This window comes from Cryptomeria japonica, chromosome 10 (assembly GCF_030272615.1).
Source record: "Cryptomeria japonica chromosome 10, Sugi_1.0, whole genome shotgun sequence".
Lineage (NCBI taxonomy): Eukaryota > Viridiplantae > Streptophyta > Pinopsida > Cupressales > Cupressaceae > Cryptomeria > Cryptomeria japonica.
The window spans coordinates 791,144,780-791,164,393 of NC_081414.1; the positions used below are offsets into that span (position 1 = coordinate 791,144,780).

General features: G+C 38.1%; 1 protein-coding gene across 10 annotated transcripts in view; it reads right to left on the bottom strand.

Annotated features, from left to right (window-relative positions):
• LOC131039215 (uncharacterized) overlaps positions 1-19,614 on the bottom strand; it is a 178,865-nt gene that overhangs the window by 82,526 nt on the left and 76,725 nt on the right. For 7 of the 10 annotated variants that reach the window (XM_059212144.1, XM_059212140.1, XM_059212139.1 and 4 more), the window contains 2 exons: positions 7,450-7,535; positions 741-840 (listed from right to left, as the gene is read on the bottom strand). In XM_059212144.1, coding sequence (XP_059068127.1) covers positions 741-840; positions 7,450-7,535 — 186 coding nt within the window. Of the gene's footprint in view, positions 1-740; positions 841-7,444; positions 7,536-19,614 lie in introns of those variants that run through there. The other 3 variants (XM_059212146.1, XM_059212145.1, XM_059212147.1) reach the window with 2 other exon arrangements.

Consider the following 19,614-nt stretch of genomic DNA (forward strand, 5'->3'; position numbering starts at 1 on the left):
TTATTTGACTTAGGTCGGCCTTTACAGTAAATTTATAAGGCATCTAAAGTTGGCGCACAAAATAGGGTCTGACCCATAATAATTACAAGTTACACATTATAGGGTCAGCCCTATCACATCAACAAGTTACATTATATCACCCATTTAGGGCCCAGCATGAATCACAAGTTACAATGCCCATTTAGCGCCAGACCCAATTACAAGTTACACAAGTTGAGCACCCAAATAGGGCCTGCCCTTTAACATTCACAAGCTACATAATCTAATCACATAACTAGGCCCATCAAACATTTACCAAGCTAGGTCTACCCAATCAAGGGATACAACCTAGCTATATTTCAACAGTAATACTTATGGATGATGATTATATCATACAACAATAAAAAAAATCACAAGCCTAAGGAATACCCTAAACCTGTCATACAGAGCAGGTGATATTTAAAATGGGAAACACAAATGTGTGAGCAGAATTACAATGGTTGATGCAGTTTCTAGCAATGATTTTCCCAAACAGATAGACTACCTTGTGGAAGCATATGCTTCTATTGGAACATGGGACAGTTAATGTTGCACCTTGTTACTCTTTTTAACACTTCCATGCCCTGCTCTGTGCTTCTTAGTAACACTCTTTTCTTAATCACACTATTTGAGTGTATAAGAAGTAAAAATGCAACAGACATGAACTGCACATTGTTATGGAAAAGAAAATCATTGGCAAGGAAAAGAATGAGGTACTGCACCTGATTCCGAAGAATATGAAGGAATTTGTGCCATACAACATGCAAAAGTTGAGACTGAACATATTGCTGTAGTGCTGCAACGAAATGACTGACCTGTTGCCTATACATCAAAAGAATTTATATAATATTCTAGAGGAAACAAAAATGATTAAAATAAAGCACTTGCACACTATTATTAAAGAAATTTAAGTTCTACAAAATACTTTAATCTGAGGAGCTACAAGTAAACACCAAAGCAAACGTGCTTCTAAACCTTGAAGACAACAATCATACAAGCACTTCATATACTTCACTTCCACATTTAAAAACAAAGGAAAATATTAAAAACTAATTTGCAGAGCTGAGATCAAAGGAAGCTAAACATCCATTGGTAGATTGATGTTAAATATACAATCTGTTCTCTATTTATGTTTTTTGTTTCTTCTGAATAACATAAGAACACCACATCGTTGCAAAAAGTAAATATGATAAATGCAAATCTCTTGTACTTTGTACAGTGTGTGGTGAAGATGCCACAAAGCGGTTACTGAACCCCAAGAACAAAATCAAACATGAAACAAGAACTAGTTTATGAATACCAGAATAGAAGAAAAGAAAAAATAACATTAAGAACATGACTCTCAAGGAATATATGGAACATAACTGTGGCACCCATGTTTCTGCAAGTCAGTTGACTGAGAAAAGAATATTTCAGATCTCAATGGCACATATATTCTAATTATATTCCAAATTTCATTCCATATAACCAAGATCCTTCAAAGATGACATGTACCACTCGTGTTAACTCTTGCCTTATCCTGATGCTTTTATGATTAGATTACAGGTTATTTTGAGTTGATTATGATATGATGTAATTGCAGGATGGATATGTGCTTTGCAAAATTGCATGTCTTCATTGGCTATTATATGCTGCTTCAGATATGATTTATGTTCTCAAATCTTGTTTCACTTTTGAGTCTGTAGGGTATGTACAGATGTTTGACCAATGAATGGATGTGGAGGAGAAAAATATAGATTCACTTGAAATTCTCACCATACCTTGTCTTCATGGTCGAGTTAGCAACCATTTGACTCTTGTGGCATGCTTGTGTTGGGAATTAAGGTGTCTCAACCTTAGCCATTCTTAGCATTGTATTAATTTATTTAATGCCTATATTGTAATTTCTTGCTCATCATATTTTGTCATCTAGTGTGACATGGCATGGTAAGTTGTCTTCATGTTGAGAGGTAACATGGAAGATGACAAGGATGTATTTTGTCCCTACATACGAAAGTTGGCATCCCATTTTGGTAGAAATATTTTGTCATGTATTGGCATCTTAAAACCTATGTAAGTCATTACTATATGATAGATTCCTATAACAGGTTATGATGGATTCCTATGACACATTGGACAAGTGTTAGAAGACATCTTGCATCAAGAACATGAGTGCGCAAGTTGGATTATGACGAGTTGTAAGAGAATTAGTTACCTATAGTCAGCTATGACGAGTTCTCTTACAACTGTAAGTGTTGTCATATATGACAGATTCTATGACAGTTGTAAAATGTGTAAGAGCATCTTTCATACCTATTTTTAGCAAAAATGAAGTGCCCAAGTTTGGAGGCATGTAAGAGGGGTTAGAGAATCTTGAACAAGTTTATGTTGCATGCTTAGAGGTGGTTAAAAATTGTGTCAAAATGGATTTGGAAGCCCACCTCTTTTGGCTTGGTCTAGAAGCTACTTCAAACTTGTAAAGCTCTATATATTGTATGTCTTATATGTGGGTTCAAGAGAGGAGTAAGGAAATTTGCTCTTTGCAGGGTTATGCTGTCAAATTTCCTCTAGAAGAGCAAGATACAGGCTCCATGTAAAGGCCTAGAGCCTAAAAGTGTACCGTAACAGTTTGTTGCAAATTAATACATTGGTTCAATTCTTTGGAGTGTGGGGTTTTTTACTCGGAAAGGTTTGGCCCACATATATTGGTGTTCCTTCTCTTCTATCTATATTTATTCTATTCTTGTTCTTTCATGTTCTTGAAGTGTTGATTTGCATCCATTATGTTAATTCCAATATCGATGCTTCTTGTATTAACCTGTTCCTTCTCCTACTTTTGGTTGGATCATGGGTGCCCTTGTGGTGATTTATGAATTAAGCCCTTGGTGTTTGTGTATTAAAGTGTGGTTTTGCATTAAATTACTAATGCATTGTTATTCTTGAATTATGCATCTGACCCTTGATGTTTGTGTATTCAAATATTGTGCATTGAATTCTGCTAGATTATTGTTCCCATGGTGTTCTGCATAGGATGGTGTATGATACCCACATGTAACCATGGTGTGAGTTATTTGTTGTGTGAGACCCTAGTTTGCATGTGAGATTGATTGTGCTAAAAGTGTATCCATGATCTTTTCTCTCCATAGCCCAAGGATTTCCTAGAGTTGCATAGGCATCTATTTCACTCGACGATGGTAATATGGTTGGAAGGTGGGTGACATTCCCCATTGGTCCCTTTTTAGAAGATCATTGATCACTTGGGAGCTTGAAGAGCTCTTGGTTTGGTATATTTGTCATCTCATATTATCTCGAGTTATACAAGGTTTGTAATTATGTGATTTATGTAATTGAGCATATAATTGATCCCATAATGTGCCCATCCTTATATTCATCAAATGTAGGCTTCTAAATTTAATAATTATTGTACTATATCTTTTGAAAGAAAATCCATGTGTAGCTGGATGATTCCATTTGAGCATCATAGATGCTGCTATTTATGCTTTTGGAAAAAAATGCTTAAGTGATGTTTTATTTCATGGATGTATTGTAGATGTTAATTGAAACTACATGCTATGGGAGATGTTCATCCATCTCCTATTTCCATTAAGATATAACCAATTTGATATGTCACTATAGCATGATTGATAAGATTGTTCTCATACATTGCATAGTTGAATTAGATTTTATTTGAAAAGTAGCTATTTTGGTGACTTAAGCATTGAGTTGTGTCATCCAAATGATACGAGATTCCATAGATGAAAAACTCTGAATACTCGCAAATGGTGGCAAGTCACTCATCACTGAGTTTCTCAAAAACTCCTAGTGATTTTTCATGAAAAAATTGCAATTTTTTATCAAAATCCATCAAAAACTCACCCAAATTCGATATAAAATCAACTTTATGCCAAACACGAAATTATTTTAAGATTATTCAACAATTTTGAGACACAATTCAGAAAATCATCTTAGTATTTGTAATGTCCCCTAATTATCTTAAATTTTCCCAAATTTGAAATAGGTAATTAAGTTTTAAGGGAGTACCTTCGTATACTGTTTTCTTGCAACACAAAATTAGAGAACATATATGAAGTAATACTTATAAGTTGAAACATATGCTAATGAATTTGTGATGTCCCCTTTTTGTTGACATCAGTTCTTTAGTGAGGATTAGCCTATTACCCCGACCCTCGTAGGCTAATAGGATTGGTTAGAGGGTCTTTTGAGGATTGGTATCATCCCCGGTGTTCAGAGTGCTTCAGTTTGGTCTTCGTTTGGCATCATTTGGACATTGTTTACTCTACTTACTATTTTTAGTAAGTCTTGGGATGTTAGAGATGGACCCTTTCTATTTTTAGTAAAGAGGGTATGGTCATATGCAGTCTCCTCATGTTAGCTCCCAGTTCAGATGGCGTTCGAAAATACAGAGTATTCATGGAGATATTAATGTTTAATTGGCTCAATTAAACATTAATTATTTGGAGATTATATTATTAAGTTATAAAATGACTTTATATTATAAAGCACTTAAATGAGGGTCTATTTATCATGAGAAGGGGGCCAAGTTTATTAATAATTTATGAGCACATAACCCAAGGTTTAATTACATTATTGATGCCAATGAAATATTATAACATTTTAATGTTAATTAAGAGCTTTTTGAAGAAGTTCGAACTTCTTGAGGAAATATAAGTGTGCAAAAGGAATCGAACTTCATTATGTGATTGGAGTTTTTGATTGAAGTTTCTCTAGAGCATTGAAGTGTAGAATACCAAGGGTTTCTGCAGGATTCAAGGCTCGTCGGCATTGGAGAGCGTGGCTTCTTCATTGTAACAGCATATAGAGGGTGTGCGATATCATCTGAATATGCTTGTGAGCTGATTGGAGGGTTTATTTCAGAGTTTGTTTGCAGATTGAAAGGGTTTATATTCAGAAATTTATTTGCTGCTACAATGCCCGTGAACAGTGCGCTACAATACCCGTGAATAGTAAATCGCTACAGTACCTATGAATAGTAAACGCTACAGTACTAATGCATTTTAGAAGAGTTAATCTACATAAATTCAAAGGGGTTTGAAGACCGATTTCAGATTGTTGGAGGCTACATTTATTGCTGTTTGAACCACTCATTGGCACGTGGGAATTACATGTATGTATGACAAGTGTTTGTGTTAATGACAATCTACTGTAAGTGCATTTTGGTCTCTTAGAATGCATGCCAAATGTTCGTAGAAATGTCTAACAGCTGTAGATGCATATTTCATACGATTTCAGTCACACATTGTCATTGAAAGGTTAGTGGTAGGTATTACATTGCATTCTCATTTAACTTCAGACTTTGATATATGTCCTTTTGAGTTCAATGAATGCATATTATCATCTCTTAAATCAGAATATCAAAAAGAAACCACAATTAGCAAGTACAGATGTTTCATGACAAGTTTTTGACAATATTCCTTGAGCATTTAAATCAGAAATTTTCAATCAGATTCGGAAAGGGATACTACAGAATTAGATAGAATGATATATATTTTTAATGTATTAATTACCATTAGCATTATATTTGTTAGATAAAATCAGATTGTAGGTTAGCTGCCATTCTTTATTATCCAATTTCTTAGTGCACTAGGGTAGGCTGGTTGGATAGGGTGTCCAAGAGACCCTCCACCCTAGGCCCAAGAGCAGATGCTACATCCCTCTTGGCTCCATGTGGCGGGTGTTAAGCATCCATCATGGAGTGGCATACCCAATGAGGTTTCCTGTCGTCATTCCCCCTCATCACAACCACCTTCCCTCTTAAGCCCAAGAGCAGATGCTACAGCCCTCTTGCCTCCATGTGGCAGGTGTTAGGCATCCACTATGGAGTGGTGTACTTAAGAGAGAGTCCCTCATATACAATGAACCATTTGTGATATTCTAATGAAGTTATATTTATTATTCAATTCAACCCATTATGATAATTAATTATACTTGACATAGTCATTACAATTCTATTACATTATGTTACATTAGTGTCTCATGCTTTCTGTTAGTACTACTTTGTATCAGAATTATTCATTTTCTGTCATGGCTACTTCTCACCATATTAGCACTGTACGAATTTACAGTATTATAATTTATACAAACTGAATTTGACTTGCTTTATTCCTTCTGGATTTATTAACAAATATATGTACATGTATTATGTCTAACAGTGATGAATAATTATATATTATTTGCCTTTTCAATTTTATATCAGATTAATGGTCATCAATTTGATTAAGATTATCCACAATGGTTTATATTCTTTAATGTACATATTGAATTTTAGTATATATAAGATGCTGACTATTATATTTAATATTAACTCAGAAAAGTACTTGTCACTGCTCCTTACTTTTTCCTTCCCGTCTTGCTGGCAGTCTGAATGGTCTTCTTCTATCTTTTCTATTTTCCTCACCAAGAACAAAGATGCTACTGCCTGTAACTTAATAACAGTTCTGATCTGATCCAATCCATGGTGATGTTGCTGGATGATTTGATTCCTTTCCTTTATATCTCTCAATGCGAGGGAGAGGTCACACCTCTTCATCATGCATGCCCTTTGGCAAGAGACACACCCTTTCACTATTAGCACCTTTTGAAAGAGTGCAACTCTTCATTATTTCTGCCCTTTGAAAGGGACATAGCCTTTCATAATCAGGTCTGCACTCCTTATTTAAATCAGATGTGCACTTCTCATTTCCAAATTATCCCCCTCTCAAATGAGGTTCTCTTGTCCCTTTTATATCTCATTGTTGAAGGAGTCACAACTTTTCCTTCCATGTCTTTTGAGCATTCATTAACTTAATTAAATTTTAATTAATTATATTTAATTATATTCTTTAATATTTTAATTTATTTTTAAATATTTAATTTTATTATTATTATTTATTATTAAATTCTATTTTAAAGTGGGGACATTACAGTATTCCTCTCAAAAGTACTAATGAACCCATTCAATGCTTTCTATGCATACTCTGGTCATGGTTGTGGAATTGTGTGCGTTTAGCAAAAAAATCATGAGACCAGGCTTCTATAAATTGATTTTCCAGCAGTTATTTTCAACTACTCAAGTAGACAATTGTGCTACCAATAAGCATATACTCCTTTTCCAACACACTTTCAAGTGGGAGAGGAACGAAATTCGTGATCTCAGAAATCTGTATAATTTGGTGCACTTATGACTTAATCATCCACCTACATCCATTTTCCTGATAAACTTTAACAATATATGCATGTTTACCATACATGAAAATGACCTGTACATATCCATAACAGACAATCTGGCATCCCTGTGGCATGGTTGCAATTAATATTTAGATATTATTGATACGTATGTTTAAAATAATGAGCAGATATCTTACAACATTTACACTTGAAATTTCCAAAAGCAAAAAAAGAAAATTAAATGTAGAATTATGTTTATAACCTTACCTAAGCTGCATCAGTAGTCGAAACCGCTCCATCTCTTCTTTATCTTGGGGTAACTTGCAGCTCCTATTTACACACTGTGCAAATTCCTGCAACTCAGAACATGAATTTGATTCTTAACAGAACCAACGGCTACCAAAAAGAAAAAAATATATATAAAATGTAATTAAAAACAAATAGTTTTCGAGTGGAAAATTAAAAAGAATAATAATAAGATGGTGAAGGTCCATGTCTACAAACAGCATAAGCACCATGGTCCTCGTTATTATTCATAATTTCATTAAATCTTATGAACTCAGAAATGCCATCTAATTTTTTCTCTAATATTTATAAATGAGCACAATTATAGCCATACACATGTGACCTCAACTCTTGAGGACAAGGTGCACGGTGATCAAACTTCTTTAATGCAAAGTTGATGTAATGTCCCCATTTTCGGCCCATTGTCTAAATTGACGTTTTCGACAACTTCTATTACTATATTTGTAAATTGAATACTTTATTGAAAACAATGGCGCAGTGAAACAAAAAAAAAATGAAAAAACCGCAGGGCAGAAAGGCAGAAGAGCAATTAGTTGAAAACAACAGGAAGAACGCGGAAACCAGAAGTGTGGTGGAAGAATCCCCACTCACGATTGATGTTTCGGAGGAAACTGAGGCGGACAGAGAATTTCTTAAGGATTTAGCAATCATCTGCCGATTCATTGGACCTAGAGCGGATAGGAAGACGATTCTCAATTGGATTGAAAACACATGGAATACGCAGCAAATCACAAAATTTCTACCAAGAGGATTCTTTATAGTAATTATTGCCTCCGAAGAGGAAAGACTGAAAATTTTGCAGAAAGGCAGAAGAGCAATTAGTTGAAAACAACAGGAAGAACGCGGAAACCAGAAGTGTGGTGGAAGAATCCCCACTCACGATTGATGTTTCGGAGGAAACTGAGGCGGACAGAGAATTTCTTAAGGATTTAGCAATCATCTGCTGATTCATTGGACCTAGAGCGGATAGGAAGACGATTCTCAATTGGATTGAAAACACATGGAATACGCAGCAAATCACGAAATTTCTACCAAGAGGATTCTTTATAGTAATTATTGCCTCCGAAGAGGAAAGACTGAAAATTTTGCAGGGCTGAGTTTGGTATTTATATTCTAAACCCTTGCATATTCAGAAATGGTGTAGGAATTTCAATCCCCTCTTAACCGCGCCATATGAAAAACCTATTTGGATCCTCCTCAATAACCTTCCGATGGAGTATTGGACGGAGGAGGCCTTGGAAAAGATCAGCAGATCTCTGGGTACCCTACTTAGAATCGATACAGAAATTGCAGAAGGAGATTCATATCTATATGCAAGATTACAGATCATTGCTGTCAAGAAAATAACGGCTAACATTGGTTTAAAAGTCCATGATCGGGTATGGATTAAATCTGTCGAAATAGAGGATGAAAAATTCTTCTGTTTAAAATGCGGTAGAAGGAACCACGCTAAAAATCAATGCAAAATCCCAAGAAAAGGCAAGGAAATATGGGTGCCTAAGTTGGCCGCACCCGCAAGCGGAGGAAACTTGAAAGAAAAGGAACGACATCCTCCCCAACCCACGACTCTGGATGACGATGTTGCACTGGGAAAATCTGAGCATCAAATGCATACAATTCCAAGCCCGAAGGAGGCTGAGAAGACAAAAGATAATCAGGGGAATGCATTCCCCAATGTTGGGATAATAAAAATCATCCCCAAATCGACCCCAAGGAAAGCTCAAGTCAAGATTCTGAAGCGGATTGGGATTTAGAGGAGGACGGGGCAAATGATGAATTGGGAATTGTCGAAACCAAAAGCATTTATTGGCTGCAATGCCATTAGGAAGGGGAAAGGGATGTAAAGGGCAGAAATCAAACAAGCAAAAGCGCAAGGAGCTGGCTGATGAGATGGGACTCATGAGCGTTGCAGAATTTTTGAAAAAGAAAAGTGCCAAGGGAAACAATGAAGATCCTCAGTTGGAATGTCAGGGGCCGACTGAATATCAGGGGCTTATCGGCACCTAACAAAAGAAGGATGGCCAAACGCCATCTAGAGAAATCTACAAGCAATATTGTTAGGTTACAAGAAACAAAATGTAATGAGGCGGAAGAGGGTAGCTTTATCAATCATTGTAGGGGTTGGTCTAGTGTTTTTCAACCTGCAGAAGGTCGCTCGGGCAAGTTGGGTATTCTCTGGAAAACTGGTTCCACTGATGTTTCAGAGATTGTTAAATGCAAGAACTGGATTTCATGTTAGGTTAGAAGTAAACTGAACGCAATTGCCTTTACTCTCTGTAATGTCTATGGTCCCATTCAATCTACGGAAAAAGTCAAGGTTTGAGCGAAGCTTGGCTTGCAGGTGCTTACAAATGATAGCAGGGACTACATTGTGGGACTACATTGTGGGAGGTTATTTTAACACAATTCTAGACCTATCAAAAAAAAGTGGGGGTTTGGGCAGAATTTCAAGAGATATGTTGGACTTCAGGGATTTTGTCCATATGATTGGGGTTGTGGACTGCAAACCCTCAGAGGGTTGGTTCACGTGAACAAACAGAAGGTTGGGCTTTACCAATATCGTGGAACAATTGGATAGATTTTTGATCAATCCAAAGTGGATGATGAAGGGAATCCCAATGATGGCAACAACTCTACCATACAACATCTCTGATCACTTTCCTATTCTATTGCAGATCGGCAGAGACACTCAATGGGGCGGTGGCTATTTCAAATTTCAGAACATGTGGTGGAGGGATCAGACACTGAAAGGCGCCATTGAAGAATGGTGGAAGGATTGTCACCACATAAAAGGTATGCCTAGCTATTGCTTTTCAAAAAAACTCTCTGTTATCAAAAAAGATAAACTAAAAGTTTGGAACAAGGAGACTTTCAAAAACATATTTGCTGAGAAAGCAAAACTTGAAGGAGAATTAGAAGCTCTAAATAAAAAGGTCATGGTGGAAGGGATGAATAGGATGGATTTCTTAAAAGAAAAAGAACTGAAATCAGGATTATCGGAGATCCTTGCAAGAGAGGAAATCTATTGGAGAGATAAAGCTAGAGAACTATGGATTAAGGAGGGTGACAAGAATACACAATTCTTTCATGCCTTTGTCAAGGCTAGGAAAGCTTTGAACCAAATCAATGAGATTCTGGATGAAAATGGGAAAATTCATCAAGACAGAGACAGTATGGGGCAGGCGACTGTGGAATATTTTGCAAAACTCCTCAATGCTTTTGAAGACGATGACACATTGGACAGATTTGAAATTCTCAAAGCTATTCCTAAACTCATCTCGGGGGATAACAACGAGATGTTAATGGGATAACAATGAGATGTTAATGGCCCCTTTCACAAAGGAAGAAGCTCGAGCTGCAGTTTTTAGTTTGCACCCAGACAAAGCGCATGGGCCGAACGGTTTCCCAGCTATGTTTTCTCAGACATGTTGGGATTTCTTGAAAGCAAACATATGGAAATTGGTCGAGGATGTCAGATGTAAAGGAAAATTTGTAAGGGAAATAAACAACACGGTTTTGGTTATTATAACTAAAAAAGCTAATGCCAAATCGCTAGATGAATTCCGGCCAATTGCTCTATGCAATACAGTATATAAAATCATTACTAAAGCCTTCGCCAACAAATTGAGGAAGGTTTTGTCGAAATTGATATCTGAGGAAAAAAATGGTTTTACACCTGGTCGGGAGATTGCGGACAGCATTATACTAACTGCGAAATCAATACACTCGATTACTACTACAAGGAAGAAATCCATGCTAATCAAATTAGATATATCGAAAGCATACGATAAAGTAAGATGGGACTTCCTGGTGGAGGTATTGGAGAGGTTCGGGTTTGATAACAATTGGATCCAGGTATTTCCTTGTGGCGGTGAATGGTTCTCTATTTGGATTCTTTGATAGTAAGAATGGGCTGAGACAAGGAGATCCGATCTCCACATCTTTGTTTGTCCTAATGGTTGAGGCTTTAAGCAGACATATTCATAGTCTACAGGAAATGGAAATATGCAAGGGAGTAGTAATTCATGAGGAATTGAAACCTATAATACATTCCCAATTTGCAGACGACGCCACCTTATTTGGTGAGGCAACATTAAGAGAGGCAAAGGTAATTAAAGATGGTTTGGATTTATATGCTAAAGCTACGGGACAAAGGATCAATAACAAAAAATCGGAGGTTTTTTTCTTTAACACCAAGAAAGTGGTCCAAATCAAGATTTCAAAAGAGTTGGCGTGGCAAATTGGGCGACTAGCTACCAAGTACCTGGGGGTTCCCAAGTTCTCAAGCGCATCTAAAACAAAGTTATGGGAGGATCTAATTGCAAAATGCAAACAGAAGGCAGATGCTTGGAAACACAAGTAGCTGACACTTCTAGGTAGAATTCAGTTGATTTAATCAGTTTTATCTGCCATGCCTATTTATGCTATGTCATGTTTCAAGTTATCTGTTGTCATTTTATGACACCCTTGGTCCATCAGTGAGAACCGATCAGAGATATGTTCTATGGACCAGCGCTGCCTCAGTTGATCAAAGAGAAAACAATGGAATCATGAAGTGTGAAGTGTTGTCTTGCTGGAATTCCAGAACCCCAGGTTCCCAAGTTCCTAAGTCTTCAACCCCAGAACTTCAGAACCCCTAGGTTCCCAAGTTCCTAGTTCTTCTACCCCGGAACTCCGGAACCCCCAGGTTCCCAAGTTCTTAGTTCTTCTACCCCGGAACCCCCAGGTTCCCAAGTTCCTTAGTCTTCAACCCCGGAACTCCGGAACCCCCAAGTTCTCAGGTTCCTAAGTCTTCAACCCCGGAACTCCAGAAACCCCAGGTTCCCAGGTTCCTAAGTCTTCAACCCCGGAACTCCGGAATCCCCAAGTTCCTTATTCCTCAACCCCGGAACCCCCAGATTCCCAGGTTCCTAAGTCTTCAACCCCGGAACTCCGGAACCCCCAGCTTCCCAAGTTCCTTAGTCCTCAACCCCGGAACTTCGGAACCCCCAGGTTCCCAAGTTCCTAAGTCTTCAACCCCAGAACTCTGGAACCCCCACGTTCCCAAGTTCCTTATTCCTCAAAACCTGAAACTCCGAAACCCCTTGGTTCCCAAGTTCCTAAGTCTTCAACCCCAAAACTCCGGAACCCCTAGGTTTCCAAGTTCCTAAGCCTTTCTTCCTTTCTTTCTCCGGAACTCCGGAACCCCGAGGTTTCGAAGTTCTCTTCCTTTGCTTCCCTTCTTCCTTCTTGGAACCCCGAGGTTCCGAAGTTCCTTCCTTAGCCCTTTTTTCAGTTCTCCGAAACTCCAGAACTCCGAGGTTCCGAAGTTTCGAGCTGCTCTCCTTTTTCCTTCCGAAACCCCAAGGCTTCAAAGTTCTTTCCATGTCTTCCCCACTTCGGGAACCCGAGTTTCCGAAGTCCCCGGACTTCCTTTCGACTAGCGACACTCCTGGATGGCGTGATCAACACTCAAAGCTTTAAATGCTCTAACAGCTTTTGTGACTTATGCACCTTCTTTTGTGGAGCCATAGGGGTGCATTTAATGTTTTTGGTAGGATTTCCATTAAGGGAGGTATGAGGCCATGCTTGTTGTAGTGACTTATGTCATGTCTGCATACATAATATGTTCAGAAAATAATTCCCGCAAAGAAGTATATGTGTCGAAGAAAATAAAGTCGCTTCTTTATCTGGAAGCTTACGTTGAATTTATTTCTTTGTTAATAAACGACACTAGCTGAGCATCCCATAACTCCGTCAAGATATCTTTTTGAAGATCAACTCTTATGCAGGAGACATACATCCAATGAACATCTCATGCCAAATTGTCAGGAATCACGATAGGCTTAGGAAGACAGCTTCCAGAATTAAGCCTCAAAACGGATTCACTTACTTCCAACAAATACCAAGAGGCTTAAGGAAAATCTTCGTTGCTAGGAAGAATTATATAATAATTCCAATTCATGTCTTCAGCGCTTCTTAAAACATCTTCCTGAAAGTAGACTTTAATTTGGGAACTTCAATCTTGAAACTCTACAAGCTGCCACAAAAACTGGCTCAAATCTCCCCCTAGGGATATTCATTCTAGAAATTTGAACAAGCTACCTGCAAAGTTACAGCATAGAATTTGCATGTAATTGATTTCAATTAAACCAAAAAATTACAGTGAAAATCATTAAATTTCATGCTAACACAGAATTTACTAAAATTTAGATATGAATATAATCTCAAATCTTTATTGGAGCAAAAACAGCAAAATCCAATCGTAGCTAGAAAACTTACAGTCTGATTGGAACCCAGTAAATAAAACCTGAAGCACAAAGTGAGCCACCTGAATGATAACTCTAACTGACAATGGGTTTTTGTCCACTGCCTCCAAGCTCGAGGGTTTGCGTCCTCGAACCTGATGAAATCTAGAACTTCCCAGAAACTCTCCCAAAAGAATTAATCTCCAAACATAAAACCAAGCATATCCAAAATGGGCCTTCCCAAGATATTAAATAGCTCAACCTTATGACTCTTCGTTTGCCCCCTGCCTGTCTCTTGGAATTTCCTTTTATGAATAAAGTGACTATCTTAAATTTGATGTTGACATTAAAGTCACTTAAATTTGCTTTAATAAATAATTAAATTAAGTTGTCTTTCAAATTGTTATGTTTTGACAGCTTAAACTTAATTAGTTAATGGGTTTTCCTAATGTCCCAAAAAGGGGACATTACACTTTATCATTTTCTTTCCTAATCCAAATCGGACTTCATGATTTTCTTTCCTAATCCAAATAGGACTTAGCAAACTTTGTGACATGTTTGGATAGGACTTTGAACATTCTTTGACATAGTTGGATAGGACTTTGAACATTCTTTTACGTGCTTGGATAGGACTTTGAACTTTCTTTGACATGTTCCAAGGCGAACTTAATTAACTTCATGATCAAGCTTTCTCCTTTGGACGGACTTTACATGATTTGCAACCAAATTCAGGTCAGACTTTGAACACTTCATGATTACCAATCTTTTCAACTTCTCAAGGAATTTCCCTTCGTGACTTTAAAAAATCTTGAAGATCCATGCTTCTCTAGATAAATTTGAATGTAGACGACATTTTCCCTTTGTTTTTTAATCCTGGAGACAAAATTTGCTTTTGAAGACCTTATTAGTAGCCTTTTTGTCAAGACTTCTTTTGACTTGTTCTTGATGAGCCTCAATCGTATGCATAGCCTAACCTCTAACCTCTTGCGGCTCCATTAGCTCAGCTAGCCTTACTGTCATGGCATCATTCTCTATCAATTCTAGATGATGTGCTATTTCAAGAGAGGGTAACTCTAGGGAAGATGGGAGTCTTGCTTCCTTCCCATATACCAACATGAAAGGGGAGTTACCAATCGCCCTCTTGGGTGTGATCCTATCAGCCCATAAGGCTGTCCTCAACTTAGTATGCAAAGACCTCCGATTGTCTTCAATTGTCCTTTTGATTATCCTGATGAGGTTTTTGTTGGAAGATTTAGCTAAGCCATTACCCTGAGGGTAATAATTGGATGATGTCTTTAAGTATGTACCATGCTTAACTACCCAAGAACTGATTTGGGTTCCAACAAATGCCTTGGCATTATCTGATATGATAGTGGATGGGACACCGAATCTTGTCTTAACTACTTCTTAAAAGAGAAGACTGGGACGAATAGAACCTGATTTTGAAGAGACAAAAACATTAGGATAGGGCTGCCCCGCATTGGTGTCTGACACTTTTTCGACGAAATTTCAGGGAGATGCTCAGAACATCTTTATTCCAAAATTGTTCCCATTGTCTGCATTTGACAATTTTGGGACAATGATGCCTAGCATCCGTGTCCAGATTTTCGAGACCAAATTCCAGCCATAGGTTCCCCTCTACTTCCCATTTCCAGATCTATGTTATGTGTCTATATATCTATTTTGAAACTATTTCTCCATGTTGATTACTTCCAATTTTCCTTCATTAGCCCTAATTTAGATTATCAAATTCATTTTCAACTCAAACAAGGAGAATAAAGAAATCCAGTCTGTGCTCAGTCCTTTTCAATAGATTTGAGGCTGAGCCAATTGACTCTTATTTCTCCTTTATATTTAGGAGTGAAAATGGGCTTTGTTCCCAACCTACTAGTGAACCCTCATTTTAACCCAACACCTAAACACCAAGTTATAGAAAAACAAAAAGGTAACCATGCTTTAGGCACTTGTTGGTCAATCTAACGATCAACATAAAGCACTGGCAATTAGTATAAACCACTAACTCAACTGTTAACAATAATATTTGTTTTAACATAAAATGTCATGGTTAGAAACAACTAATAGTAACTACTTTTTAGCAATTATGACAAATATTGGGATTGTTTATCCATTTGGAGATCACAGTTTTGTTAGTGGTTGGGTTAGCCTAAGTCAAGGGGCAACAAGCCATTGAAAGGGGCGTGTTGGCCATGAAGAGGATCAAATAGAGCTGATAGAAGGCAATGCAAGCAAAATTTGTAGTGCAACTGCATGTTAAGGTCGAGCCTAGGGCCTCCAACAAAACTCTATAGGTTGTGTATTGTGTGGGTGCGAGCAAGTGGTAGGACAATCATTGGAGGGTCACACAACCAATGGCTATGTAATTTGGTAGCCATGGATATTTATGTGCTAGAAAACTTTAGGAAAGAGGTGTGAGTTGCTAGAAAGACAATGATAGAATTTTGAACACCATTGTAAAAGACCAACTAAATATTGACTAGATGCATGAGGCCATTGGTGAACATTGCATGGCCACTTGGAGCAACTAAGAAAATATGAGCATTTCTTCAAGGAATTGGTGTAATGCCCCTCTTGTTGCTCTTCTTTGTTCTTGCTTCTCGATGAGGATTTGGCTATGGGACTATGATTGTGCCATTCAATAGTGGGTGTAAACTTTTTTGTGGTGCTTTGCTATTATTCTGGATGCTGCATTTGCTTTCAGTGTAAGGCCTTGAGTTCCTACCTTATGCCTTGATTGGATATATATTTTGTTTGTGTTGGACCAGTTATGTTCTGGATTGCTTCATGATGATCATGATTATGCTAATGCTTTGGGATGCATGCTTACTTTTGTGTTTGGTTGTGAGGACCATTGTTCTATTTGTTTTTTGCATATCTATTTGGGTACTGGATTCATTGGAGGTTGTTACCATATTTATGATGTTGATATTAACGTTGATGTGATCAATGTTTGGAATGAAACAAGTGATGAAAATCTGGTTGGGTGACTTAAAAGTAATAAATCATATTTTATGCTATTGTATTTATTTTAAGAGATTAAATGCTAAGCAGTACGTTCAGTTGATGATGCTATATTGATTTGATGAGATATCATGCTACTAACAATATTATTATGTGACCCCAATTGGGGAATGTTAATAATGCTTTCAATTATATTATATGAAGGGCGTCGGACATTGCCCTCCCTCAAATTATGCTGATGAATGGACTGATGAATGGCATCGTGTATGACTGGGCAGCGCTACTGGCAAAGCGTATGTATGAGTTTCTGACGCTCCAGCATCGCACATTCTATATGCCTCATTATGCTATAGGGTTATTCCTGGAGGCCACGCGGGAAGTAGTGCCGGAGGACGAGTTGGAGGTACGACCACAGGGACCGTTGGCAGCGGGAGAGCCTCCAATAATGTATTGGAGGCACTTGGACATTGGGCACTCTTCCGCTAAGCGGAAACGGGCGGTGGATAGGGCCTCGGCCTCAGGGGAGCCGGACAGCGGGAGGGAGTCCAGCAGCACGGAGGAGTCGGAGGAGGAAGATGAGGAGGACGATAGCAGTCAGGCAACGGAGGAGCCTGTACGAGTCCGGTTTGCCCCACCTCTGTTACCGATGGGCACGACTGTGCCAGCATCTGGAGTAGGCGGCACTTGTATTCCGGCCTTCGGGCAGAGCCATACGCCTGTTACACTTGGTCCCCTCCAGCACGAGCACCAAATGTTTGCCCTCTCGGGTGTATAACTTAAGACATAAAGGACATAATGCAGAACAATGCCGTAAAAATCAGACGAAGTGTATCAGATGTTCTATTCATAATAAGTGTATGTTACAAGTTACATTCCGAAGTATAAAAGGGTACCGAAGGGGTGCGAGCGCCAACTAACCAAAACAATTACGCCTAATTAACTAATGTTATTCCCGTGTACAATAATGCCGCCAACATGCACAAGTGTTTGTATGTTTTGGTTGGTGCAAGTACAGAGCATCGACTCCACCTAGCTCCACAGGTCTAAGCGTGCTCATATCCCCGACAGCGGTTATAGGAGATAGCACATTGGCCAAATATGTTACCTAGCCTTAAGCCATCGTTCCTCATTTGGAAAAGTTTCCCTTAATTTTATTTAATTATACCTCCAATTAACAATTTGGTAATGACAGGTTACCCCAATGCATATTTGTGAATGACCAATAAAGGCTATTTGTGCATAGTCCATCATATGTGAATTGTCACTATTATAGTGCTTATATTAATGATATTTAAATAATATAGTGGCAATTTAATTTTAATATTTTTATTATTTTTATATTTCAACTCCCAAAAGTGAAATATATTTGGTATTACAAAAGGAAACTCTGCCCATTTTTTCTTGGATGCCCGAATTGTTGATTTTATTACATTTTTGGATTGTTGTTCACCTATGGACCAAAGGGTTTTCCCAAAATTTTGATTGGATATGTTTGAAAATTTAAGCTTTTTGGAGGTCCATCGATTGTGGATGGCCTCCATGACTAGTTTTGGTTCATTTTGGACATTTGATAAAAGTGTAAATTGGATGCTATAAATGTGAAATTATTATATGGAGTATTAGTATCATATATGTGAATTTAATTGTTGGATGAATTTGGATCCCTTCTCTTGGCATTAGGGCCAATCAAGTATGTTTCGAATGCATGTTTGTAATGTCCTCTTCTCCTTAGTACATGGACATTCACGAGGTTGGCCTATTATTTGACCCTCGTAGACCAAGGAGTTGATTAGGGGGTCCACTTGGCAGCTACTTATGGCTTCACATTTTATTTTACATGATTTTATGGTGAGATAATGAGTTCTCACGTATGATGTCACGTGTGCACTTTATATTATAATGTTGTAAGCTTTTTCACACATCACCCCATTGCAAATGGGGACCCTCTCTTTTCCTGCTTTCTAGGGTTTTGTTAGTGTCTTATGACCTTTTGCTGTAGTTTTACCAAGCCTTGTCCAGTTCAGAGCATTTCAAGCCCTGACGATTGAAAGTTAGTTTTTGCAAGTTATGTGATTCCAAAGTGTGAACACCACCAGAGTGCTTAGAAAGGCCAAAGGATGAAGATCGCAATCGATTTGGACGAATTTGGACAACTTTCTATTTTTAGAAAATTTGCTTTTTTGCTTTTTCCTATTTTTTAGGAAGTTTCGTTTTTGGCATTTTCAGCCCGATCCCCGGTATGGCTATTTTTAGAAAGTTTTTCCTATTTTTTAGGCATGTCTGCTTTTTGCTTTTTCAGGATGCAAACCTAGGGTTTACACTTGTACCACTGACCAGCTTCGATCGGAACTCGAAAATTCCAAGTTTTGACCTAAAAAGCTAAATCCCTAGATTTTAGGCTTTTTGCTTCTTCAGATGATCCACCTAGGCATGGATTCAAATTTCAAGTTAATCCGATTAAATTAGACTAAACTGTGAAATTTTGAAATTTCTCTGAAAATTATTCTGAGTCTGGCTAACAAGGGTTTTGAAGTATTTTTGCATGTTCAAACCCCACCACGATGTAAGAGAGGCCATGAAGGAGCCTTGCCTGAAGTCCGCCATGCCTTAGGAGGCTGTGTGGGTGCTCACCTCAAAGTCCACCATGCCTTTGGGGGTCACATGGGTGCTAAGCCAGAAGTCTGCCATGTGTTGAAGAGGCCATGATGGCCAGCACTCTAAAGTCCGCCCATAAGGGGATGTGTTGAAGACCGCCTTGCATGGAACAACCATCAAAGTCCGCCATGTATGCATTGGAAGCCATAGGCTAGGAGAGATGCCTAAAGTCCACCAAGGGTAAAGAGAGCCATGAGGAGAGGCCTTCAAAGTCTGCCCCGTGCCTTAGCCAAAAAAAAAATTCGCCATGAAGGAGCCTTGTCCA